Below are 26553 nucleotides of genomic sequence, written 5' to 3'. Positions count from 1 at the left end.
AAGAATCCTGATACTTTAATAAATTATTACTTCCCTGCGTTCTTGTTTGCATACATTGGTTTGTGCAAATTAAACCTTATCCTATTAACTTTCATATCCAGTGGGTCAAAAAAGCTCACATTTTCTTTGTAAGATAATAGTTGCTATGACTTCACCATGTTTCATGAAAAAAGAAAATATTTTTTCACATCAGGACCTCCTTTTTTTTTTTTTTCTTCTGAGTAGCTCTGTGCAGTCTGAGCCAGGCACTGACTTACTATCTCTTCTAAGATAGCAGCCATCATATAGGATAAACAGTATGTAGCCTGCTATGTGAATATGATGATTTAGCATATGCCTACATGATTGCTATAAAATTGCAAATCCTTTGCAAACAACACAAACCTCTGTGGATGTTCATGAATTGTTAGCAACCTTACCTGATAATGTAAGGGTATGCTGGAGAAAACTGCCACGTGGCAAGCTTTCAGGTTCCCTGTAATGAAACCTCCCCCAGCCTGAATGCTGCCTACCTGCAGGACTGTTAATGCTGATTTGGAGGGTCACACGATAGGAGCTACTGTTTCAGTCAAGAAAAAACCAAAACATTTGCTCTCAGTCTTAAAGCTCTTTCTCACTCTTTGAAGTATGATTGAGAGGGAAATCTTTTGGCCTAAGGGCTAGGCTAAGGGCTGCTGGGGCACTGACCCCAGTGGAGAACAGCAGTGTGTGCGGACATCTGCTCTGGTGTCCAGACATTCAGTTCCAAGACCAGCTTGAAAAAAATGACTGGCCTCTGTGTGTTCATTACCAGCCTTACAAAAGAAACAAAACTATAATCATAGGTAGTATATCCAGTAAAATACTATCAATGGAGATATGAGAAATATGTGAACACACCCACCTCATTTCAATGGTTCATTTAAACAGAGTAGGAACACTCACAAATTCATTTATTGCTACAGAGGTGATAGTGAACACCTGAAGGGCAGAAACTTCTGAGGCTGTCACGTATGGAGGGAAACAGCAACCAGTGGATTCTCAGCTCCTGTGGAAATCTTTAGACCGTACACCAGTTGCTGGGACCACTGAGCATGCCAGTGCCATTTTTAGGACCTGAACAACCAGTCTGGAGGGCGCCAACTGCCAGGAACACTGAACACAAGCTCTTACACTTAAAGTGTCTGCCCGAGGGAACAGTCAAAGAAACAAGGCTTAAACCCTGTCCAGTCCTCCTAAGTATGCATATGGCCCCAAAGTTTGTCTACAGAAGCCAGTGAGTAATCACCAGCAGAGGAGTATTCCAGCTCCAGGTCCACATTCCCTGTTAGCACTGGCTACAGAACAATCGGAGAGGAATAATTTCTGTAATGATAAGAATAAATCACAGCAAGCTTTAACAACGCATTTCCTGGAATTTAGCCAAGACCCCCGTCTCGCTGCATATCCTGCGCCTGGAAGTCTCTGCCGCTTTCATTTTTCTATCTGCAATTGACAGCCGGGCTTCCTGCTCGCGCTTGGTGGATAATCACTCAGCGAAGTGCAGAGGCAGGTGCTCATTTAACCCAGCCTCTCCACTATGAATAGACTCAGCAGCAGCCCTGTGACTCGACAGCTCATCAAATTGCTAATTCTAAACAGTGAAGCAGAGCACATCTGTAGGGTACCAATCCCATTTTTCATGCAGAAATTTGCCTCCAGCCCTAGAGTAAATTGAGTATTTATTCAAAATTTTCTTGCTCTGTCTTCTGCAGAATACACTCTTATCACTGCATTTAAGCAGCACTTCAAAATGAATTCATATCTTACATAATTGATATGGTCCCATTGAGTAAGATGTTAGAAAGCTAGGAGAATCTCTGATAGTCTTAACATTAGCAAACAGGAGGAACAAACACAGAAAGAAACCCATTTCCATATTTTTTTCATTCCTGAGTTTTGTGAGTTTTTTCTAAAGGGAGCATTTGAGTTATGTTTCAGGATTCCATGCAAGGTTTCCATACAATAATTTTCTCCAAAAGTTTGTCTTTGAATAATTCCTCCCTCTTCTGAAAGACCCTACTGTTTGCCAATGTTTGTAGCAATTGTAGGAATATTTACTTAGCTTCTAAGACTATCTAAGGTCACAACATGTTCCATTGTTAACTGCTCCCATAACTTCAACAGAATGTTAGATTTAACTGGTTTTATTATTTAGCAGCAAGAGCATTAATTCACATAATGGTAGCTACTGTAGCACCACATTTGGGTGCTGGGGTACTGCAAATAAAACCTCCAGCCTACATTGACAGCAGTTCATTTTTCTTTTCAAATTAGAGGTAATGCTATACCAACAAAACAGAAATTTAGTTACAAATCTGAAAGCGCAGCACCGTCTATGGATATCAGCTCCATCTGAATGCAATGACCATTATCATATTCAGAGGAGTCAGTGCAACATCTTTTCTCTAAGTGTAAACACAGGATCTAAACCAGGACAGGAATAGTGCAGAGTCCTGTCCCAACTCTGGATTCTTTCTGTCCCCAAGCCGGGTAAGAAGGAAACTCCATGGAGAACCCTCCTCACATGGAGGCTCTTCCACTGGCTGTTTTATGTGTCTGAAGGAGGGAGAAGGAAAAAGGGTAGAGAGGGGTCAGACCCCACACAACTGCCCCTGCAGAACTTACTGCAGGAGCTATGAGCCCAGCTCCTCAGCTCGAAGGCCCATACTTCTACAGAATATCAGGGTTTAGGCCTTCTTGATCCATGGCAGCGCTGCGATGCCACTGATGTCTCACAGAGGAGACGGGGACATAATGTCTTTGTCCTTTTAAATTCTGCTTTGCTTCCTGGTGGAAGCAGCTGAAGTCCTGAAATCACACAGGAAACACCCGGAGGCTCAGTGGAAAAGGAAACAAGGCACCACGGACGCAGCTGTGCCGGTGGGAATCTGAGCTCCAGCAAGGACTGGTGTTCCAACCACTACATGTGTTTTTTAGCAAGTCCAATTAGAATTTGTGAGTTCCCTTGCAGCTTTCAGTGTGTTACTGAACATGGCATCTGGCCACTCAAATCAAAATGTTTTCTCATCCAATTTGTATAATATCATTACTTGAGCCCCATCAACACATCAACTGAAGGAAGGTGGACAATCAGCACTGTACTAAAAGAATTCTAAGTATAACAATCAGGGTAGTTATAAAAAATATCATTGTTCAGACTGGTGAATTCTTCTGCCAGTGCAACCATACTGCTGTAAGTAGATTTAATTGGGATATCTTCAAACCAATTAAAAAAAAAAAAAAGCCAAAAAGCAATAAAACAGGACCTTCAGGAAGCTATTTTCTGTTCACCAGCAATATCACAGGCAGTAGAATCATTCTAGTGTTTTGGAGTGAAGGTTTCCTTAGTTAACTTCATTACATAATTCCTATATTTTCTCTTCAGAGATGTGGAAACGTGCATATAAAATATATACATAATTGTGTATGATTTTTCCTACAAATTTAATATAGTAAAAGCAATAAAAAATTGTCCACTCAAGTGCCTTTAGCAAGCTACATTGTCAACCCCAAGACATCAAAAACCCTAAGGTTACACCCTCCAAAGCTTTCCAATTGACAGGTATGAGATTTTACAAAAAATACTGTGGTTTTTTGTTTTCTATTTTTTGGTCTTGTAATGCCAGAGCCCTGAGGGTGCAGGTACATTATATTTTTAAATTCTTGCTCTGCAGGCAAGAGGTCCAGAAACTTATTTTAAAAACAGCCAAGCTATTTCCCGAGTTCATATAATTGCTTAGCTCCCCAAACTGGGATTTTAAAAAACACAACACTCACAATAGAACTATAAGCATGAGCAGTGCTGGGCAAAGACGACACTCACACCGCCATGCCTAACCCTTGTTTTAGCACTGAAAATGTGGTCAGTGAGTTAACTATTATTCTTAAATTCTTATTTTGGATAACTCTGATCCTGAGTAAATGAGAACAGTGTTAATTACCTCCCGGTGATCAGGAAGAACAAAGTGAGGATGACCAGGAGAGTGAATCCACCAACAGCAGCAGTGGCAATTACAAGAATCTGTCCCTGCTCCGCAGCCATATCAGAAGCTAAAAAAGAAGCACAAAGAAAAGAGGTTAAAGCTCCATCGCACAGGGCCCTTGCAGAATGGGTGATAACATTTCTCTGGTCAAATGTTGCAATTACTCTGTAATAGTTTCCTCAGTGCTTAGCAAGGACATCAGATGTGAGTGCGCCTGTGAAGTGAAAAACCGTAATCCATGTCCCAACTATGATGAAGGGGAGAAGTCGTTTACAGGTTTTTAAAAAGAGATTTTGGACACAAAACTAGAACATATTTTTTTCTTTAGCTTTATTTAGCTTAATCCTGCATATAAAATATATACAGTTTTATGCATAACATCCTCTGGTGGTTGGCAACACTGCAGTTGAAAAAAAATATTTTCTTATGCCTCATGTTTTTCTCTCTGCTTTTTGTAGGACATTTAGGAGTTAAAAAAGATCACCCCAAATTATCCCATCTCTAGACACTTGCTCTTTTTATTAATTTATTCTGTATAATACTAAATCTTTACATTCACAAAGTACCTACTTACAGTACAGTTGGTCCTCACTGTCCAAGTACTACATGAGCAGAAAAAAAATTAGGCTCAGTTTTTTCTCTATTCCCTGTCTTGTGACTCCAAAGTTTTATTTTTTAAACTCGGTTACATTTGAACATCTTCACCACATGATGTTTACCTAATTCTTAATTTCTGTTTCCATGAGAAACATAACATTGTTCTGAAAGGAGAATAAATAATTCTATTCAATGACCTCTGACAACTGTAGTAAATGTATCAAAGAAAATAAATTTTAGATTTATCAGGAAAGTAACTTTGATTTTGTAAACTTGCAAATTGTTCTATAAGCAAAATCTTCAGCTTTCTTTAGGTGCCAGATGATTTAAAGCTTAGGGAAATCAGCTAGGTTGCTGCAAGGAGAAAGCTCAGCAGGCCATATTCTCTCACTTTGCACTTGATGAAGTCCAGTACAACGCACACATTGCTGCCCAAAGCCTCATAAAATGCTGTTACCCAGAAAAACATTTGGCTTTGAAATAATATTTGTGAATGATTTAGAAATTAGAAGTGTAAACTGGCTTTGTAATAGTAGTAAAGCAAATAAAAACAATAGTAGTTTATGTCAAATTTTCAGCAAAAGCAATGTGTTAAATTTCTGCCATTAGGTTTCTGCCTATATAATTTAATGGAGATACACCCAGGCAGTAAATTACAAGGCATTTGGCATCTGTGGTCACAAGATCTCTGCAGACAAGTTAAATACATACATCTTCCAATAAATGATGTAGCAAATACTCACTGAACAACTAATCTCCAAAATGTTATCCAGTGATATTATGGGAGAGGATTCTAGCTCTGTATTGTGTTACGTTCCACAGGGTCAGATTTAGTTGGGAAAATACAACATAACAAATCTCATGCCACGCAAGTAACAATGCAAATAATATCAGGCTCTCCAAATCAAACACTGAATACTGTTTTCAGACTAGCAGGGGTTGTGCTGAATGTTGCAAAGGTCATTACAGCCAGGCACAGTGTGGAGTTGTAGATGGAGGAGGAGGTTTTAGATGAGTCTGTCTTGCCCATCTCTGCAATGGAATTGAGAGGACAAACTCTTTTTTTTTTTTTAATAGGAAAAAGAGGTGTGCAAAAATAGTGAATTCAGCAGGAGAAAAGTGAACCATGCGCTTGGATAAACTAGGTGTGGTTTTCTCCAACAGACATTCATTGCCAAGGAGACAACCCAGGGCCTTTATTCATGAGAATTAAAAGTGCAAATGTAGGGACTGATTCCATGGTCCAAACAAGCACTCTGCAGCTATCGAGATGAAGAGAGTGATGTGTCCTGGACCATTTCTGCTGAATGGAGCTGCTATTTCTTGGTGTTTGAGCTGAAACAGAATGCAATCTATCAGTTTAATAACATATATTTTCCACCAGAAACCAGAGTCAGATTCATGAAGGGGAGAAATTCCAGACTGACTTAGCTCTTTCCACCCCTAAGCAATATGGCTTTTAGCTGAGACTGTACATACTTAAAAAGTGATCATTCTGTTTCTCTTGTTTGTATTTTACTGTGTTGGCAGAGGTGCCAGAGCCCAATATATTAGGATTTTTTTTTTTCATGTAGCTAAATCACTATAAGGGGCTTTCAAGCCTGAAACTTCCCTATGACCTTAATTTACTTGTCAGATAAAAATGTCAAGTGACAGACAAATATAATTGGAAAACGTGGATTTGCTAAAAATTGACAGAGAGGCAGGTAAGGCAAATTGATGGAAATACTTATTTTTGCTTGAAGTGATCCTTCTAGAAATCAATAAAGGCACAGTGCAGTGAACAACACATACATAAGCACATGTATGCACATACACAGACTCCTCACATGCAGGTGAAAGGTTCCATAAAACGCCATCTAGGCAGTGAGAAGATAGTAATCAGAAACACTCAATAATTAAAATTTTTACAGCATTTTGTAATTCTAAATTAAATTCAACATGCCCCTCAATCTCTCTGTTAGTTTCTCATTTCTCTAGCTTTCTGTTAAGTTCAAGTTGTAAATAATAAGAGCTTTAATGTGTATTATTCCTGTTGTGGGTGTTCTTGAATCTTTTTTGTCGTTTCCTGCTTTTCTTTCTTCATTTTTCCTTTCCACCAGCTGTGCTTATTGGTATATGACCCTGTGTTTCTCCTCAGGACTATTCTTGATTATGCAAGACACAAAATCTCAGTTTAAAAAACAATTATGATAGGTTGCAAAGCCACGCAATTTCCTGCAACCTTGTTTCCTCTTTTCATGTGTACATATTAGAGTATTGCATTTAATCATGGAAGTACGTAGCATTTTTTCCAGAGTCTTATTTGTTAGACAACATGGTGAGCATTCATATAGCTAAAATCAGTATTTTGTTGTCTCTACACTGTCCAGTGCATGGTCTCGTATCTGCCAACTATGCACCACCCAAATCCACCCAGTGGAGGGATGATTAGTAGCTCTGTGATCGGAGGGTTGAATGTGGCTGTATCATGCATGGGGCCATACTCCATTTGATAGTTAAAGCTGATAGGCAAGGGGGTGAGGGAGGGCTGGTGCAACAGGAATATGTAAAGCACAAAGAGTGCTAAGACGCATAAGGGAGCTTAGTGCCTTTCTAACTGGGGTGGCTATTTTGTCTAGTAGTATGTTTCATTCTCTCTGCTTGTCTGCTTCATTTTGAGAAAAACAGACTTTAAAAAATGAGTAGCGTAAGACAGGGAAAAGGGAGGATTTATTACTTATCCCAGCAGATGATTAGATAGTATACTAAAATGTTTGGGTATCAAAACTCTTGAAACACATTGTAGCTGCAACTAATGTGATTAGTCAAAGTGCTGATTTGATTTTAAAACTGCAGCATGTGCCATATGTGTACCCAGAAGCGTATTATCCAGATAAACTCTTCACTCCCGTTACTCTTCATACTTAACTTGGGTTATATGCCTGAAGTAATATTTAAAGTGTCTAATTGCATCATTCCAGCTTCTTTGCTTAACACCATGCCCAGAAATCCCTTCTGCATCCAGCCTGGTGTTGGTTCTGTCTCCACCACCTACTCTTTACATCCACACCCTGTCTCAGCTCCTCTCTGGGTTCTTCACCCAGATCTGTGGAGGAGGAGCGAGCTGCACTTGCCCTCCTCTCTGGGCTGAAGGGAGATATCCCAAGCCTTCTTTCCTTCCTCACTGGGCAGACTGGAAGAAACGGTGCAGATGTTTTAGTCATGGTGCAAGAGGATGAAAAACAGAGAATCTTCCAGCTCTGTTCTCATTTCTTTTCCTTGAGCAAATGTCTCCAAAATATTTTAAGATGTTGTATATTTGGTATAAAAGGGCTGGAAGCCCTAATGACAGCTCACTTCTGTCTCTTTAGTTATTTCAATTTGACATCTATCAGGCAGCGGACCTTCCAGCAGACTGAGAGATAAAAAAGTGACAGAAAGACAGCTAGGCAGATAATGCTGAGTAGCTGTAAGATAGATAAGTGTGGACAGTGAGAACTGGAGCTCTAATAGACAGGAACTGGCTGTCAGGTGGATTTACAAGGCACTGTAAACATCAGTGCTTAAGAACAATGGGGAAGAAAAATATAAAGTCTAATTAGGGCAACCTTTACATTTTCAGAAGTGCTGCAGTTCCTGTGCTCCAGTGAGCTGATGGGCTCCAATCTAAGGGGGAATGTGGGAAAGGGAGGAGTCCGTGGAAAGGCAATCTGACAAAGGACTTTTAAAAGGGAAAAATAATGCCATCACTAGCATAAGAATGTAAAACTTTCTGGTATTTATTCACTTCAAAAGGCTTCTTCCAAGTGTTGCCCCTAACATGAGCTTCCTGACCAGTGGATGGATGCAAAGCCTGTGTAAGCAGTTTGAGATCTGAGCAAGGATGTTGCTCTTGCTTAGGAAATGCAGAGGAAAAGTAAAGTCTCTGGGGCATCTGGGCACATACAGTAGAGAAATCAGATAGGCCAACGTCAAATTTGAAGAACAAATGGCTGAAAATATAAAACACAGTAAGGAAATATTTCCAGATTAAAATGAGACATTCTGAGGTATGCAGTGCTGACTACTATGAAATGAACAGTAGGACATGGGGGGAGATCCAGCAAGACAGTTTCTAAATATGAGGTATGTGCCATCTCATTTGTTTGTTTCAATGAGAAATTTAATTTACTAATGTCAAAACATCAAACATTCTAACAAAAAAAATCTTCATTTTGTATTGGTAATTCAAAGTATTTCTAAAAATCCTAAGGATGGCTTCTCTGTCATGGCATGAATCAGAGCATGTGCTTGAAACAACATTGGACCTCTATTGGAACCAATGATTCAGGACCCCTCTCTTGAGCTTTGGAGTTCTGGAAAGAATAGAGCTCGGGCTCTAAATCAGATCTGGTGGCAAATCCAAAATATCATGAGTTGAGGATGAAAAGTTGAAGATAGATTTTGTGGATGCGGGAAGAGGAGGAAGAATATGAGAATTCAACAGATTTGGTAATACAAGAAAGTCACCATCTGTGCCTGTGGTAAAGAAATGAAAGTTACTGTTCCATCAAGATTAGGATTTCAGGCCAAATAATTTTTCACAGTCCACAAATTTATAAAATACCTAATCAGGTATATTAACAGCATTTCTGAATTTTTAGTTAATTAATTTGAAGCATACAAAAGTCTACATTGCTTTTGGATTAAAAATCATCATGGGCTTACATTTATCGCTCTGTTCAGCCCAAGCACTATTCCACACTGCACATGTTAGTTTGCCCCTTAGGTCCTTTCTGGAACAAGCCAACTAGTTCCCTTTCAGATTTTTTTTTCCTAATGATGGGAAGGCTGACATGGAAAACATCCTTGGTTTTAGAACAAGCCCTGTACAAGAGAGCTCTAGCGTGAAAACACTGCACTTCCTAATAGCTGTAAATGGTTCGATATTTTACAAACTCCTCTAGGCACAAGGGCCTCTGAGGTGATATAATAAAAAACAGCGCTCCAGAAAAAAAAGAATGCTTTGAATCATTAATTTAAACAAACAAACAAACAAAGTCTTCCATAAACAGCTAGTTAGAAAAAAGAGAGAAAAATAGAGAGGGAGAAAGAAAACAGTTAGAGATCAAAGCATGTTTGCCCTAGAACAAATGATTTTTTATTTTTGGAATACATTTTACTCTGTCCTAGGAAGGACCAGAGTTTTTTTGTGGTGACTCAGATAGTTGGTACCCCTGATACACAAAAGCAGGAACTATGAGTGAGGTTGTGCTTCAATTTATAGCCACAGCAGTGGTACACATACATATGCTGAAGTGTATGAAACCCTGGCAGCTTTGCTAGAAGTATTTTGCCTGTAAGGTGCTGAAACAGGGAGACTGAATAAAATGGCAATAAGTAACATGGCCAAAAGCAGTTGTTACTATGCTTTGCAAAGGTATTACATTTCCCAGCAGCAGCATCTTAGCCTTAACAGTGGAAGAAATGCCTCACAACACCCATTCATCCAGCCCTGTTTCCTTGAAGAGAATTTTTCTGATTTCTCTAGGTAACTCTGTTTCCTTTCACAAAGAAAGTACAAATTTTACTCTTTCAGATGTTCCATTATTGGTCTCTGCAGCAGGGAGAAGAGTTCAAGAACATTCTCCCCAAGCATGGCTGCCTCAGTCTGCTGGTCAGTGAGTGAGGGTGCTTCCCAAAAACCAGATCAGCATTGCACGATTAACTGAACTAACTGTTTTTTCATTACTCCTACAGAGTTGGCCTTCTTCCTGCTTCATGTACCACCATTAATAATTATACCATTAATAATTATACTTGGTGTTCCTAGTAAGGATATATCTAATTTTATCCTATATAACTGAAGCAGCACAGATAGTGTTTCAACCAGTAAACTGGAGAAGGCATGACAGCACTGTCCTGCCAAGGGCAGCATGTTTTAGGACATGTCTCACAACTGGTGAACCATTAGTCTTTTACAACTTGTTTATCACTTCAAAAAAAATTCCTAATTTTGGATTGCTCACTTTACCACTATTAATTAACAAATTATGTCAATATTCAAGCAGGGTAAATGGAATAACCTTGGATTTTCACCTGCAACTGGTCCTGGAATTCTTCGTTAGATATTAGGGCTATAATATGTACAACTGTCAGAGCTGAAGGATGTTACTAGCTAATGTCAGCTGAGAAGGATTTTTTGAAACAGATCATACACTTCTTTTTCATTTTAATGAGATTGTTGGTTGATAAATTTTCTGTTGACAATACAGACTTTTAAAAGACTCTATTCTTTCTAGCCTTCTGATGAAAATGTTTACTTTATATTAAAAACAGTATAGCTCACATTAAATTAATTAAAATCTGGTAACTGAAAGACCACAAAAAGTAATTGCCAATGTGGAATTGTCACCAAGTAACTTGTTTATAATGAGTAGGGATGGGGGGAGCTGCAATAGTCTGCCTTGGTCTAATATTATTTGGTATCTTTCAGAATAACTGAGAATAATATATATTAAAAAACCCAGAAAATTTTCAGTTGAGTTGCACACTGCCAGAGGAGTGAATGATGAAGATAGATTCCTCCACAGCTTGACTTGGACTGGTTTATAAGATAGATGCATGCCAGCAAGGGTGAATTAACATTTACATGTACTGATGTAACTATGCAGTCCAAGGCCCAACACAAACCCTCCCCAATCCCTCCATCTAAATGTAGGTCAGTATCTCGGAATACAACAGTACTGACAAAAACGTTGCTATGTTCTAGTTATTCAGCTGTGTATGACAATGCTCTAATTCAGGCAGCAAATGCTTAGACCCGTAAGTAAAAGAAAACTGAGTTATAAGGAGGTAAGCTATGTTAGGTCTGTTTATGGCATCATAAACAGGTTTAGTTTTCCAGTTTAATTCAGTATCAGGTTCAGCTCTGATGTTACACTTCAAAAAGGACGTTAAAATTTTGGAGAGCTACAAAATGATTCAATGCTTGGAAAAATTGGGTTTTTTATAGAATGAGAGAGAGTATTTATATAATTTGTGGGAAAGACAAGAGAATGCTTTAAAATGGCAAACACATTTAGAATGAAGAAGAGATTTCTAGTTGTATTTGGCTTTTTAACTTGGCAGAAAAGGGTCACAAGGTGCAAGCTAAATAAAAAAATTCAGGCTAGAAATAAGGTGTGTATTTTTAATTATGAGGCTTAAGCACTGGCACTATCTACCTATAAATATGGTAAGCTCTCCATTACTGGAAGACTTTAAATCAATACTATATGTATATGGAAGATGTTACATTTCAATCTATTGTCATTAGCTGTCTGGAAAAGTCAGACTTACAGACATTTGGCCTGTTACGAAAGGGGTACAAATGAATAATCGTAATCATTTGATATTGCCTTATATTTAGAATAGGCCAATTTTCAAAATACTGCTGTGAGGAAGGAGATTAACAAGGAATCATTTGACTGGTCACTGAGTACTCCTTCAGTTTGAAATAAGTAATATTTACCAGCAGGCACTTTGGGGTTTTTTTTCCCCTTTGGAATCTAAAGCAGTACGGTATAAATATTTGAATAAGACCACAGTCCTTTGAGCTACCCTTTTAATTAAACTGAAGTCTTTATCTAGCTCCAGGTACCATTTCAAACAGTGGAAAAAATTTCTCTTGATGTCCATCTCAACTGATCATAAACAAAACCTCTTCTGTCTACATTTCCTTTCAATCACACGATGATTTATGTTTATATCAAATCAAATACTTTTAGTCAGGCACAAGCTTAAGCAATAAATGTTGGTAAACAGCAAATATATAATGTGTATTTATGTTTCACTATTAAGATTCACACTGAGTGCTTAGAAGTAATGAGATAATTAATGTTCAAGAGTGTTGGGAACTCTAGCTCACCATGCAGCCCAAGGGCCAGTTGCATTAGTGCAGCTGAGAAGGAGATGTGGGGCTGGGAAGGAGTGGGTGGAATCTCACTCCCAGGAGATGTTTCTATCTGCAGTGCCAATGAGAGAAATGTCACTGGAACCACAGTCTTCCTGATTTAGATGGGTAAGTCACATTTTCACAAATATGATGTAGGCTCATAGAGGCTTAAATACCATTTACTTTTGATAAGACTTCTGTCCCTGGGTGCCTAAAGCCTAGTATTTATTGCATCAGAAGATGGAATTCTTGAAAGCACCCAAGTGCTCAACTCCTATTCAAACCAATTGGCTTAAATACTCAGAAAATTTTAAAAGGTCCAATTAGGCATTAAGCACTTGGAAATCTGTCCCTAAAACAATTTTGAAATCAAAGTTAAGAAGCAATGAAAATGGAACATAAACCCATGGGTGCTCTTGAAAACACTTACATAGTTTTGAATCTGTACTTTAGCTTAAGCAACTTGAATTCTAAAACACTAATGAAAAACATGGTATACATAATTGGTTAATTAAAGTAATTTCATTAATGAGTGTTTTAGTGTTGTATCTACTACTATAATTTTATCTCAAATGCTTGTAAATACCTTGTTTGCAGTTTCTTTGAACATGGAGTGCAATACATGACTTAAATATAAAATTGTTCAGAGCATGAACATCATACATAACATCAAGCCTTTTTGCATATTGTGTAGGGATATGAAGGCTTTTTGCTTCTTACTGGCAAATTCAATATGCTTATTGGTTGATGTAAATGCATATAAACATTTTCGGGTTTTTTTATGTGTAGAGTCTGGGAGCACTAAAAACTACAGAGAAAAGACTCCATCACTGTGTTCTAGGAGTTTGCATGAACCTGCTGGACTTATGTAAAGCCTGATTAAGGGTATTTCTAGATGTCAAAAGGAAGGCCTTCTTTAAGCGAAAAAAAAGATGATAGAATCATAGAATATCTCAAGTTGGAAGGGACCCATAAGGAAATTCTGAAGAAGAAAACATTCCTTCAGTTGAAGTGTTAGGCTGAAATTTCTATTTGTTGTTATAAATCCAGGAGTGTGAGGCTGGGGTTTACATTTTGTTTTATCATAAAGCAGTAGTCATTTTGTGATAAGCAAATGGTATGGATTCAGCCATTCAAACTCCCAATGTCTCATTGTTTTAGAATTAGATGTTTCTTCTGTTTTATTTGATTTTTTTTCCTTCAGTGAAACTTACTTTCATCTCCAGTTTCAAATTCAAACTTCTGGCTATAGCCGCTGTATCCTGCTGCCGTCCTGACTCTGATATGAAATATATACTTGGTGGCTGGCTTGAGACCTGTGATGATAACACTTGGAGCCTTGGACCTTGTGGAGGAATAGCTGAGCTGCTCATGCTCCTGAGGGACAAAAGAGGGGAGAAATGGTATCAAGTTGAGTTATACAAACTTTGCAAAAATGATATAGCAGAACGGAAGCTCCATATTCTTCTCATGAATGTAAAATGTGTTTATAAAAGGAAGTGCAGGTATGGATTTCTGTACTTTGATTTTGTGCTATAGTCATAATGTATGATATGGCCTTGACTTAGATTTCAATTTTTTGTCTTTAATCTTGCATATAAACACATCACATCTTTGTGTCTTGGGTTAGTAATTACATTGTAGTCAAAACAATATGGAATTAGTACAAGACTACATTCAGAGAAAATGGCAGCTAGAATGGTAGCTAATTATTTTTGCACAATGGAAAAACTAAGAGGTCAGTAAATACTAGTAAGCTGTAAAGATAAGATGTGGGAGTATTCAAATACCCGCTACTCACTTCTACCCGCAGGTAGTGCCAAAATGCCGGCGCTATCCGTGGGTAGACCTGTGGGTAAAAGAAAATAAAAATTAACTTTTTCTTTAAAGTCTGTAAACTTCTAGCATGGTTCAACTGCTTCACTGCTGTTGAACTTAATTTCTCTTTCCAGGTAGCTGTAATGTAATTGTACATGAAATTCCCTTCCACACTCTATAAGGAGAAACAATCTCTGCAAAAGTCCCCTGTTTATCTCCTAGCAGTTGACCCTGGGCATCTGCTGAGAATTCCTGACTCTCGCAGAGATCACTGAGAATTATGGTGTGAAGAGATTACTGGGAATTACCACTGCAGACCAGCTGCTGCATTATGGAGACATCGATTGCTGTGCAAAAGCTAAGTGCTGCTTTGCTAGACAGGTCATTGATGATACTTTCACATGAGGGGATGACTTAAAAGAAGAGAGAGTTTATTCCCTGTCATTAGTTACTATCACTTGATAAATCAGTAATCTGTAATATTTTACATGGTGCCTTAAGGCTGGCTTTTCTTCATTGCAGCAGGATTTGTCTCCAAACTGATATATGAGCATCAATGTCCTTGGCATATGATTAACAATCCAACTGTGATACCCATAGGGCACCATATACATTTATTATACCATGCAGTAATATTAGAGTATGTCTTAAGTTATTCAAGGGGAGCTTCCAGCCTGTTAAGAAGGAAACAATCTGGTTCACAGAAAAGATATAACCAGGAGAAGAATAGGTTTCAGCTAGATTCTGTTGGATCCTTAAGCTCTTCTGAGCAACAGACATATATTTTTTATATAAAACAAACAGTTTTATATAAAACACACTGAGTCAATTTCAGTCATGGTGTAATAAAGCCACATTAGCATAGGGCAGCGGGTATATCAGTATTCCCCCAGTAGGCATACAAAGACATGGCTAAGAAAATCAAATTAAAAACCAAACACACAAAAATAATCTAATGATTCTGTGAAGTGAAGGAAGAGAAGGAAGGTAAAAATGACCAATATCTAAAATAACTGCCTTTAATGCTCATTTCAAACAGCAGAAATAATTTCAGAAACTATAATAAGAGGAAGCGTCGATTTGTTCTACAGTCTACTACCAAATTCTGAAACAGCAAGAAGTGTATATTTAAATTGAAATTGTAGACACAGTGTATATATAATCTTATGGAGACTATGATTAATATACCATTTAACAAATTCTATAACCATCAGAAGATTTCTCCCAATCTTTCTCTCAATAACTTGAAATGTTATAACCTCACTTTGAACAGGTTTGAAGATTTTAGACATACTTTTATTTTTTAGAAATTTCAGAAAATATCTATTTCCTTCTGACAGAAGGCCAACCTGTTAAAGTGATGGATTTTTTTTTTTGCTATTAAGCTTGCTTCAACTTGAAAAATAGCATGTATGTGAGCAAAAAAGGTATAATAGGTAAATACTCAGATTTGTAAGGAAATAGAGAACTCCTACACATACAGAGGAGTTTTCACGGAAATTTTTATTTAGGCTCCACAACCTGTAAGATAAGGAGGAGACCAGCACCTAGGGGTCATCACTGTATGATGTTATAGTTTCAAGCCATTTCCTTTCCCCAGACTATGTTGCTGCTGGGTCCCTCCACCTGTGTGGGCAGGCAGTTGCTAACAGCAGCTTTCTGAGGGGCACCCATCTCTGCCTGTCCCTTCTGGGCAGTGGAAGGTATTTTGGACCCCTTCAAGGGTTGGTTGGTCTGGCTTGGTGCCCCCTCACTACCTGCCTGGGGCTGCCTGCAGGAAGCCCTGAGAGGTCCCATCTCTGTGCCCTCCCATCTCCTTTCTTCTTTCCTTTCTGCAGCCTCTTATGCCATCCGTCACACCATCTGGAAAACGATGTCTAGGAGTACATGATTATAAAAGTAATAGTGCTGTCATGCAGGAAAGGGGGTAGGATTTGTTCTAACAAGTGAAATAGGGGGAAGGGGACCTGTTGCCTTGGTGTATTTGAGAAAAAAAAAGCTTCAGAAGCCTGTACCTGAGGAGACAGTTGCTCAAACTTGAGACAAAATGATTAATAGCTGGAAACTTCACACTGTTTTATGTGAATGTGTCACACAAAGAAATCAGCCTTTTTGGACTGGATTCATACATAAGAAAATTCTCCAGAGACTGGATGCTTTGCAATTAGTCCCTTCTCATGGCAACGACAAGATCTGCAGCCTACCTTGAGGTGACTCTCAAGGTTAGCCACTCCTTCTGCCATGATCTTTCCCAAGGAGGCTAAAGACAGTCTCAGAATAGAACAATACAATTCCAGTCTGCAGGAAGTATGGGATGCTTTGTCTTACTCTTGCCATAGATAATATGAAACACTTTTGCATGGATTCTGGGCTCAGAAAATGAATATTAAGCTGCAGGACTTGGATGTACTTCCTGGATGTTAGTGCATGCTTTTACCAGACCCTGATTTTATATCGAGAAAAATTTAGATATATACCAGCCCTCCTGCCATGCACCCTATTTTCCATCAAAAGGAACCATGGTTTTGTGGGCTAGGAGGAGCCACACTATGCTCTGTGGTAGACCTCTGATGTGGACGGTGGTGGGACCAGGATCAATGGGAAATCTCAAGGACTACATCTATCTTTCTTGATAACTACAGAGGACTTCTACAAAATCTGCAAAATAGAAGTTTCCCCGATATGGCTGTATTTCCCATTGCATGTAAGCAGTAAGTGAACTGTTTGCCACTGTATATGGCTCAGAGTTCCTATCAAAGGCAAAGTACAAGAAATGCTCTGATCCTTCATGTTAGTATCAGAGCAGCATTTGTGATCTTAAGATGGCTTAGGACTCACAAGAAGCAGTTCTGAGAACACAGGGACTGAGGGTTTTAACATAAATTAAAGGAGACTACCTAATATAATGTACCAATACTACTACTAGTCAGAATCTGATACAAGGAAATTCATAAGACCTCTTCCATAGCCTACTGCAGATTATGCCATCCGTCACACCATCTGGAAAACGATGTCTAGGAGTACATGATTATAAAAGTAATAGTGCTGTCATGCAGGAAAGGGGGTAGGATTTGTTCTAACAAGTGAAATAGGGGGAAGGGGACCTGTTGCCTTGGTGTATTTGAGAAAAAAAAAGCTTCAGAAGCCTGTACCTGAGGAGACAGTTGCTCAAACTTGAGACAAAATGATTAATAGCTGGAAACTTCACACTGTTTTATGTGAATGTGTCACACAAAGAAATCAGCCTTTTTGGACTGGATTCATACATAAGAAAATTCTCCAGAGACTGGATGCTTTGCAATTAGTCCCTTCTCATGGCAACGACAAGATCTGCAGCCTACCTTGAGGTGACTCTCAAGGTTAGCCACTCCTTCTGCCATGATCTTTCCCAAGGAGGCTAAAGACAGTCTCAGAATAGAACAATACAATTCCAGTCTGCAGGAAGTATGGGATGCTTTGTCTTACTCTTGCCATAGATAATATGAAACACTTTTGCATGGATTCTGGGCTCAGAAAATGAATATTAAGCTGCAGGACTTGGATGTACTTCCTGGATGTTAGTGCATGCTTTTACCAGACCCTGATTTTATATCGAGAAAAATTTAGATATATACCAGCCCTCCTGCCATGCACCCTATTTTCCATCAAAAGGAACCATGGTTTTGTGGGCTAGGAGGAGCCACACTATGCTCTGTGGTAGACCTCTGATGTGGACGGTGGTGGGACCAGGATCAATGGGAAATCTCAAGGACTACATCTATCTTTCTTGATAACTACAGAGGACTTCTACAAAATCTGCAAAATAGAAGTTTCCCCGATATGGCTGTATTTCCCATTGCATGTAAGCAGTAAGTGAACTGTTTGCCACTGTATATGGCTCAGAGTTCCTATCAAAGGCAAAGTACAAGAAATGCTCTGATCCTTCATGTTAGTATCAGAGCAGCATTTGTGATCTTAAGATGGCTTAGGACTCACAAGAAGCAGTTCTGAGAACACAGGGACTGAGGGTTTTAACATAAATTAAAGGAGACTACCTAATATAATGTACCAATACTACTACTAGTCAGAATCTGATACAAGGAAATTCATAAGACCTCTTCCATAGCCTACTGCAGATTTATCTTGGTGGAAATCTGTAATTAAAACATAAACATAATCCAAATGACAAGTGATGTCAATGTTATTACACAATGTTCTACAGAGCCTATGACTAGCTATCCAAGTTAAACAGAACTATATTATGAGCTTTGAAAATTCTACCTCTATTTCTGAGGAAATTGTATTTTTCTTATTGTTTGCGTGATTCCTCTTGTCAGTGGATTCAGAACACAGGCAGTGTTCACAAATCCGTGACAGTTTCATCTGTGAATGAACACAAGCACTTTTCCGAATCAAACTCTCTCCTGAAGCCACCTCTGCATGAGTATCTGAATCTGTATCTATCCTAATTTTATACCTGGCTTTATAGTCAAGACATTTTTTCTTATCTACAAGAAACAGACTGACTGAATGGAAGTTACAATGGTGCTAATGGTCTAAGACTAGACAAACATTTAATGGTGTAGCAGGATCGGAGTATAAAAAATAATGAAAAGCTTTCTGCTTTTGCAATGCAGCTGAATAGCTGGATCCATCCCATCAACATGTGCTGTAATGAAACATTTCCACTGTACGACATCATCAGATTAGATGACAGTTCTTCATTATGCCTCACTGAAAGTAGCTACTTTATCAATGAATGTCATATTCATTCAACATCCAGATGTTATATTATTGTGAAAAGTATTACCATTTTTCTTGTATGCTCTGATCACATCAACACTGGCAAACAAATAGATAAACCTCCACACGCCACACTTATGTGAACATGCCGCTCCCTAATTTGATCCCCACCTTACTTCAGAGGAAAACAGCACAGAAATGTAGACTTTGTGCACATATGAAATAAAATATTGATAAAGATTAACCAAAATGTGATGACCCTTTTATCAGTTTAGACTCATGCCGAAATTAAAGAGTTTACATTCTGATGCTACAGGTGAGAAAAAGTATATATAACTAAAAATGTTTCGTGCAAAAAAAGATTAGTGAAATAGAAGCTGAAATGCTGAATTTTGCATATAGTGCTCAAATAACTGTTAAAAGATTAACTTAACCAGTAAAGCACTGATAAAAATCCAGGTACTTTCAGGTGTACAAGGTATGTCACTGTTGACATTCGAATGGGAAAGAGAAACATGCTCTAATCAAAATAATATCAATCTTTATTTCAGCAACTGAAAAAGATAACCAAATATAATTTTCTATTATTTAGAATATATAATGGGAGCTCCAGGAATTACCACTCTCTTGCAGTTTATTCTCACTAGCTGATTTTACGAATGACAATCAAGGTATTCAGTTCATTGAGTCCCATGAGTAACTGAAAAGCCTTCTTAAACTGACACTGGGGAAAGGGTTTTCAGAGGCTTCTGCCAGCTGAAAACATACTTATTGTGTACCTATAGCTTCCAAAAGTATGTCTGCAGAAAGCATCCAGGGAGACAGTAACCGAATTTACTATCAACTGCTTGCAGTTACATTTTTTCTTTTATACCCATTGTTCTCCAACATGAAAATTCTGTACTTACACCATATAATCCTGCTTAGCCTTTTCAGGGTGCTATCACTTAACAGAACGAAATACTAATAGAGATTCAATCTATATACCACAGGGACCAGGTCTTTCTCCTGTACACTAAAGTACAATGTCAAAGCTGAGTAAATACCACATTAAAGTAAAGAAGATTCAGAGTTCCATGATTCAGGCATTATCAATGTTTAAATAAAAGCACCAATAATGAAAAAGAATCTTTTATGAGACCATTTGGTCACATTTTTCCTCTTTCCTAGACACATCAGTTTGAAGGATATCCACACCGTGACCTACAGAGGAATCATTGTTATTTTAAAGGAATGGCCACAACTCTGGAAGATAGGAATTTTTATTAATCATAGCTCTGGTCCGTCATGAAATGAAGTCTCCAAACTCTTCCTTACTTTCACATGGAATCAGCTATGATGGCACTTAATTACCTCCAGAGTCAGCTGAACTCTAATGTTGCGATATACATTAGAATAAAACAGTAGGTAATTACTAGGTATAGTCACACAGAATCACAGAATCACAGAATCGTAAGGGTTGGAAGGGACCTCAGGAGATCATCTAGTCCAACCCCCCTGCTAAAGCAGGCTCCCCTAGAGCATGCTACACAGGACTTCATCCAGGCGGGCTTTGAATATCTCCAGTGAAGGAGACTCCACAACCTCCCTGGGCAGCCTGTTCCAGTGCTCTGTCACCCTCAGAGTGAAGAAGTTCTTCCTCATATTCAACTGAAACCTCTCGTGTTTCAGTTTGCATCCATTGCCCCTAGTCCTGTCGTTGGACACCACTGCAAACAGACTGCTTCCGTCCTCTTGACTTCCGCCCTTAAGATATTTGTATGCATTGATGAGATCCCCTCTCAGTCTTCTCTTCTTCAGGCTGAACAAGCCCAACTCTCTCAGCCTTTCCTCGTAGGGGAGATGCTCCAGTCCCTTTATCATTCTGGTAGCTCTCCTCTGGACTCTTTCTAGGAGTTCCTCGTCTTTCTTGAACTGGGGAGCCCAGAACTGGACACAGTACTCCAGGTGGGGTCTCACCAGGGCAGAGTAGAGGGGGAGGAGAACCTCCCTCGACCTGCTGGCCACACTCCTCTTAATACACCCCAGGATACCATTGGCCTTCTTGGCAACAAGGGCACATTGCTGGCTCATGGTCAGCTTATTGTCCACCAGGACTCCCAGGTCCCTCTCAGCAGAGCTGCTATCTAGCAGGTCACCCCCCAGCCTGTAATGGTGCATGGGGTTCGACCTCCCCAGGTGCAGCACTCGACACTTGCTCTTGTTGAACTTCATCAAGTTCCTCTTTGCCCAGCTCTCCAGCCTGTCCAGGTCAATGTTGAACATTAGGAACCTCAAGTGTGTTAGGGGAGGAGAATGGGGTAAGAGGGGAAAAAATGGAAGTGAAGAGTGATGATTATCATCTATATGGTCTCCCGGGCTCGAGGATCCGCCTTGCCTACCCCAAAAATTAGCGCAGAGCCACAGGACTGGCCTTGCCGCCGCTGTGCTCCTCGCCGACATAGTCAATATGTCATTAATCAGTTCAAACAGAATCTGTTAAAGACAAATAACAGCTAACTGTGGAGTTTGTTCTTACTGTCTGTGTTTTCCAAATAAAACATAGCTGCCATAGCTCTAATTTATGGAAATTGCCTTTGAATTATACTGCCTATATTTCTCTCACAACTAATTCGTCCCAAGTAATTCACAAAATTATTTTCTTTCTTTGCAATAAAATATTTCCATAATACCATTTCTACATGCCTATTGCCCCTACTTATATCTTGCTTCTCATCTTACATAGATTGTTGTAGGTGAGGAGTGATTACACTGAAATCAGTAAAATTAACTACACCTGGGAAACTCAAAGTCTGCCTTTGAAAGCTTCTTTATCTTCACTAATTTTGTGCATGATTTTCTCTTAGAAGACTATTTTGACCTATAGTGTATCTATTAACAGGAATGTCAGCAGTAATATTTGGAGGATATTAGCGTAAAGACTCATACATCCAAAAATGTGCTTCTAACATTAATTACTGTCTCATTACAATATTATCAACAGGATTAGGTAAATTCTCATTGCAATATAGAGTGATAAAAAAATTACAATAATAGAAATAATAGTCAAAGATAGCATTCATATTCTTAAAACACCACCTCCTAAAAATCTTGTACCTTTGGTTTCCAGCTGACCAACAAACTTAAAATAAATTTAGAAAAGTGATTACAAAGATCTGACGACCAATATGAACTAAGATGAAAACTCTGACAGGAAAAAGTAGGGCCATAGAGAAAATTGCTGATGGTTCTAATATTTGCTTCAGAGAAGAAACCTGTGGCATCTTAAGGCATCAGCCACTGCAGGTTGTAATCTTCTCCCTTCCCTTCTCGAAATCCCTTGTGATTAATCTGAGATGTAACTGTTTGGGGAGCTGAAATACTAAAGTGTGCTTTACCTCTTTGGCCTTTCAATATTTTATATTTTGATTGCCTGTCAGTCAGCTCATCGCTTTCTCCATATATAAAGTGAAGCTGTCAACAAGAAAAGGGAAAGAACAGATAACCAATCATAAAGAAAATATGGAAAGGTCAAAACCCAGCCAAACCTCATTTTAATTGGATTATATACCTGGAAAGGCAGAAATGAGTCGATGTGAGATGAACCATGAAAAAGAGAAAATTAAATGAGGAGAGATGAGGACAGGGTGACTCTAAAGCAGTGTTAACATTCTTGCCAGCACAACAAGGTGAGATGTGGGCAGAGCAAAAGCTGTGTGGTTAACATGGGGGGCCAAACGGCAACGCCAGGCAAGAAGGCAGCGGATAGGACACTGCTGATCATACTGACAAGGAGATTAAATTGAAAGGAATAAAACCAGGTCTGTGCCTTGAGTTGGTGATGAAACAGGGTGCAATTCAGAATATAATAAAGGGAGCTGGGGAACGTGACTTGAATTGTCACCAAAGCGCAGATATGAAATTCCATCATTCTAGCAGTTATGAGCTACTCTGATAACATTTGTTTGCTAATTAAAAATATTTACCAGTGAAAACCTCGGCACCAGTATCTCCAGGAGTCTTTCTAACTTCAGCATATAAAAATGTCAGCCTCTCCAGTTGTCCCTGAAGATTTTTCTTATTTTTTTACTCAATTTAATTTTCTTTTCCCCTGCACTGTCTTTTCTATTTTGGAAGAAGCAAGGAGCTACTGCAAGCATGAACTACCTTACTAATGGTAAAAATCAACTTGAGTAGTATTCAAAAGTTTTGCTGTCATCTTTAGACAGTAAAGCAGTTTCTTTTGAGAGACCCAACTCTAAGGCGTACTTCATAATGAGATAGATAATAAACCCGCTGACAAACACAGCTCAACAGGAAACAGAAGCAATCCTGCAAAGTTTGAAGACTGGAAACGTTCTGTGACTTTCTTTCTTGTGAAACAAGCCAAGAGAACTATGTACATACAGACAGTGGGCTAATTCCCAAGTCATTAATTTGGTATGTAAGATTCATGGTTTGAATTTCTGAATCAGGTCCTACATGTGCCACTGCAGACTTGAGACTCCACATAAGCAGTACAGGTTGTTTCTCCCCATGCTCACCTTTAACACTCCCCCAGAGTCCAGCAATTTGCAGATTAGTGGGTTTCTGAATTAACTAAATTTGCTTCATTACATTTTACAGCTCATGGATTTCCATGAATTTACTTAATTATTTTTTTGAACCAATTTTGCTTGCGGCTTCCAAAACATCCTTAGGCAACAAGTTTAATTGCAAACTGTTTTTTAAAAATACTGGGGTTTTTTTTGTTTTGTTTTAAATCTGCTTCCTGATGATTTCATTGAATGTACTCTAGTTCCACGTCTATAAGAAATAGTGAACAATAATGAACAGCAGTTATTTGTTCAGTCAAACTCAACATATCTATGTATATCATAGGAACAGTACTTCTAGTCACAGATGGGAAGTAGGTCACTGGATAATGAAATTTTTAAATTGAAAATGCAAGACCCTGGAGGAAAGATAACAAAAAGGGACAACCCATGTGATATAAAAAAACCTGTAATGTAAAAAGCCACAGTCCAAATAACTGAAGTTCTCTAAGTTTCTGAGACACATGGCAGGCAATCTTCTCATGCCTAACTTTATTGGTAAAATCACAGTAATGCTGTACACACAAAACTGCTTCATTCCTTCATGGCAGAACCCAAAATTGTGGTTCTCCTATTTCCTGTTGAAATGTAAAGACATTTTCAACATAAGGAAGCATCTTACAACCGAAATGGAATTTCAATACAAGGGCAATGATCCAATTTTTCTACAATGATGGCAACTTACTACAGTACAATGTAGCCAATGCTCCATTTTGACAAAAAAAGCACAACATATTTTCAAAGCTGTGAAATTCAGATGACTCTACCAATCCTAAAAATGTAGTACAGCACTGAGTCAGCTACACAAGCCTCAGCTCTAATGGTGCTGATGACAAAACCTGCTTAATTTACTTAATTTCAGAATCCCTACAATATCCATAGGGAATTAGATCCAGGATTTTGATTAGGCCTCTGGTTCTGTGCTGGACATTTTGTCAGGCTTGTAACAACCTGCTGAAAAATTTTAACTGCTGTGTGTAATGTATGCATTTTTACAAATGCCCTTGTGAAAATTACATACTGTATTAAAATCCTCTTGGGGCAACAAGCTTTTCCAACTCCTTTTTCAAAGCCTTTCAGGGTGTTAGGACAGGTAAAGTGATTGGGCTGATTTTAATACTGGTTTGAGCACAGGTTGAATCTTCTACATAAATATCTTTTATTGCTAGAAGGGCGGACTAATGTACACTTTTCTATTTTCATTTGCTACTGAATATTTCCTACCTGGCAAATACAGAAAAGATCCTCACTGATACAAAATAGCTTGGAAACAAGCTGTACTTAAAGCTAAACTATTCATGGTTGTTTACTTGGTTCACAGATACACATAGAAGAGCTATTAACTGTGGTTCAGTGGTATTAATAAAGCTATCCCTTTTATTCAAGTAAACAAAACATCTACTTTCATAGATAGTTTTGATTCAGATTACTACTGTCAATCTGGAATAAATGACAAGTCATTAGGATTAATTTAAATTGACATGAATGCTATGTGATAACGAGCCTTTCGCATGCTAACTGTATGTACAGTTCTTTGGGACAACTGTCTTTTTCAGAGAAAAATCAGCATTCATAAGTATAGACTAATGTTGACAATATTAATATAAACTTCAACACCACCCACCAAAAATCAATTCTGGAGTAAGAATTTTGGCTCTAAAATACAAACTCTGTCACTAACTAAAGTTTGACTTTAGTCATTCCAATACAAAAAATAAATGAGAGGCAAGAGGGAACCTGCTGATCTATCTATATAGGGACAATCCTTTGAGCTTGTGTAACGTTTTTTATTATGCAAACCTCTTTGGGTATAAATACATAATAGCTATTGAGAAGTCACAGAAATATAAAATTCTTTGTGCATTTGTGAGTATGTGTGTGCATTTTTTCGTGTCTCAGTGCAGGCAGACAGCAAACATCTATCTTGTAATGTTAACTCAAAAGGGCTGAATTCACCTCTGGTGTCATGACTATACTGCAGATCCTGGCATTACATCACCAATAAATATAGCATATTATTTAAATTTATGTTTTCTTCAAAAACCTCAGTGAGTTAATAGAGAAGTATAAAGCAAAATTGGAAATATTTTTCCAATTTGTTTAACATGAATTTCATAGGACAAAGTAAACAACCTAACAGGTAAATTAGAATGCTCGTTTAACACTTTCAAAACTGACAAAGGAAGTTTTGTTCCTATTTTTGTATCAGGGAAGCAGCCATTTCTAACTTAACTAACTTCAGCAGAAATAGTATTTTTGGAGTTGGTAAAAACAAACAAACAAAAAATCTGAAAAAAATTTAAAGACATTTACAGACAGGTGGCAATACCTTTTTAAAAAGGAAGAGCTGTCTCAGTCACGAAAGAATTGCCGTTGGGTTAATATAACATGCCAGTATTTCTGACAGTATATGCAAGAAAACCAGACAGTTTGTGCAAGGTCATTGAAAATACAAGATGCATCAACCTGGTGAAGTTCCTACAGCAACATAAATGTTTTTATGAGCAGCAGGTGAATTCCTGCAAAAGACTCTAAAGCTATTAACAGCTCGGTAAGGAGTACATAATAATAGGTTGTTAACTCTGCCTCCCTGACAAGAACATCAAGAAAGGGCACTTTGAAACTATTAATACTAATACATTAAAAAAGAAAAAAAAGAAAAGAAAAAGAGAGAATTTTTACATTATGTTTCTTTAAATCAACAAAATAAATACTCATGATTTTATTAGGGTACAAAACTAACAGAAGTACGTGGGAGTTACTGAATAACATATCCTTTCTATGAATTCAAAGCAGCTACCAAAATCATGTATTTAAATGAAAAGCACCTCTAATGTGCATTTTTCATTCCAACAACCACCCCTCACCACCACCAAACCCACAGCTTTTATTTAATACATGGTAAAATGCTTATACTAATATTAAACATGGAAATTGTACG

At 38.2% G+C, this 26553-nt stretch overlaps 1 protein-coding gene across 1 annotated transcript in view; it reads right to left on the bottom strand.

The window, feature by feature from the left end:
* LOC104128079 (ephrin type-A receptor 6) overlaps window positions 1–26553 on the bottom strand; it is a gene marked incomplete at its 3' end in the record, with an annotated part of 411239 nt that overhangs the window by 63985 nt on the left and 320701 nt on the right. Inside the window, exons 6-8 of the mRNA XM_035896284.1 lie at window positions 14300–14347; window positions 13713–13875; window positions 3963–4071 (exon numbers count right to left, since the gene is read on the bottom strand). Of these exons, the coding sequence (XP_035752177.1) occupies window positions 3963–4071; window positions 13713–13875; window positions 14300–14347 (320 nt within the window). The remainder of the gene's footprint in view (window positions 1–3962; window positions 4072–13712; window positions 13876–14299; window positions 14348–26553) is intronic.

Source organism: Egretta garzetta, unplaced genomic scaffold, assembly GCF_000687185.1.
Source record: "Egretta garzetta isolate BGI_Z169 unplaced genomic scaffold, ASM68718v1 scaffold446, whole genome shotgun sequence".
NCBI lineage: Eukaryota > Metazoa > Chordata > Aves > Pelecaniformes > Ardeidae > Egretta > Egretta garzetta.
Note: the sequence above shows the minus strand (reverse complement) of the source record. Positions and strands in the feature narration are given on the sequence as shown.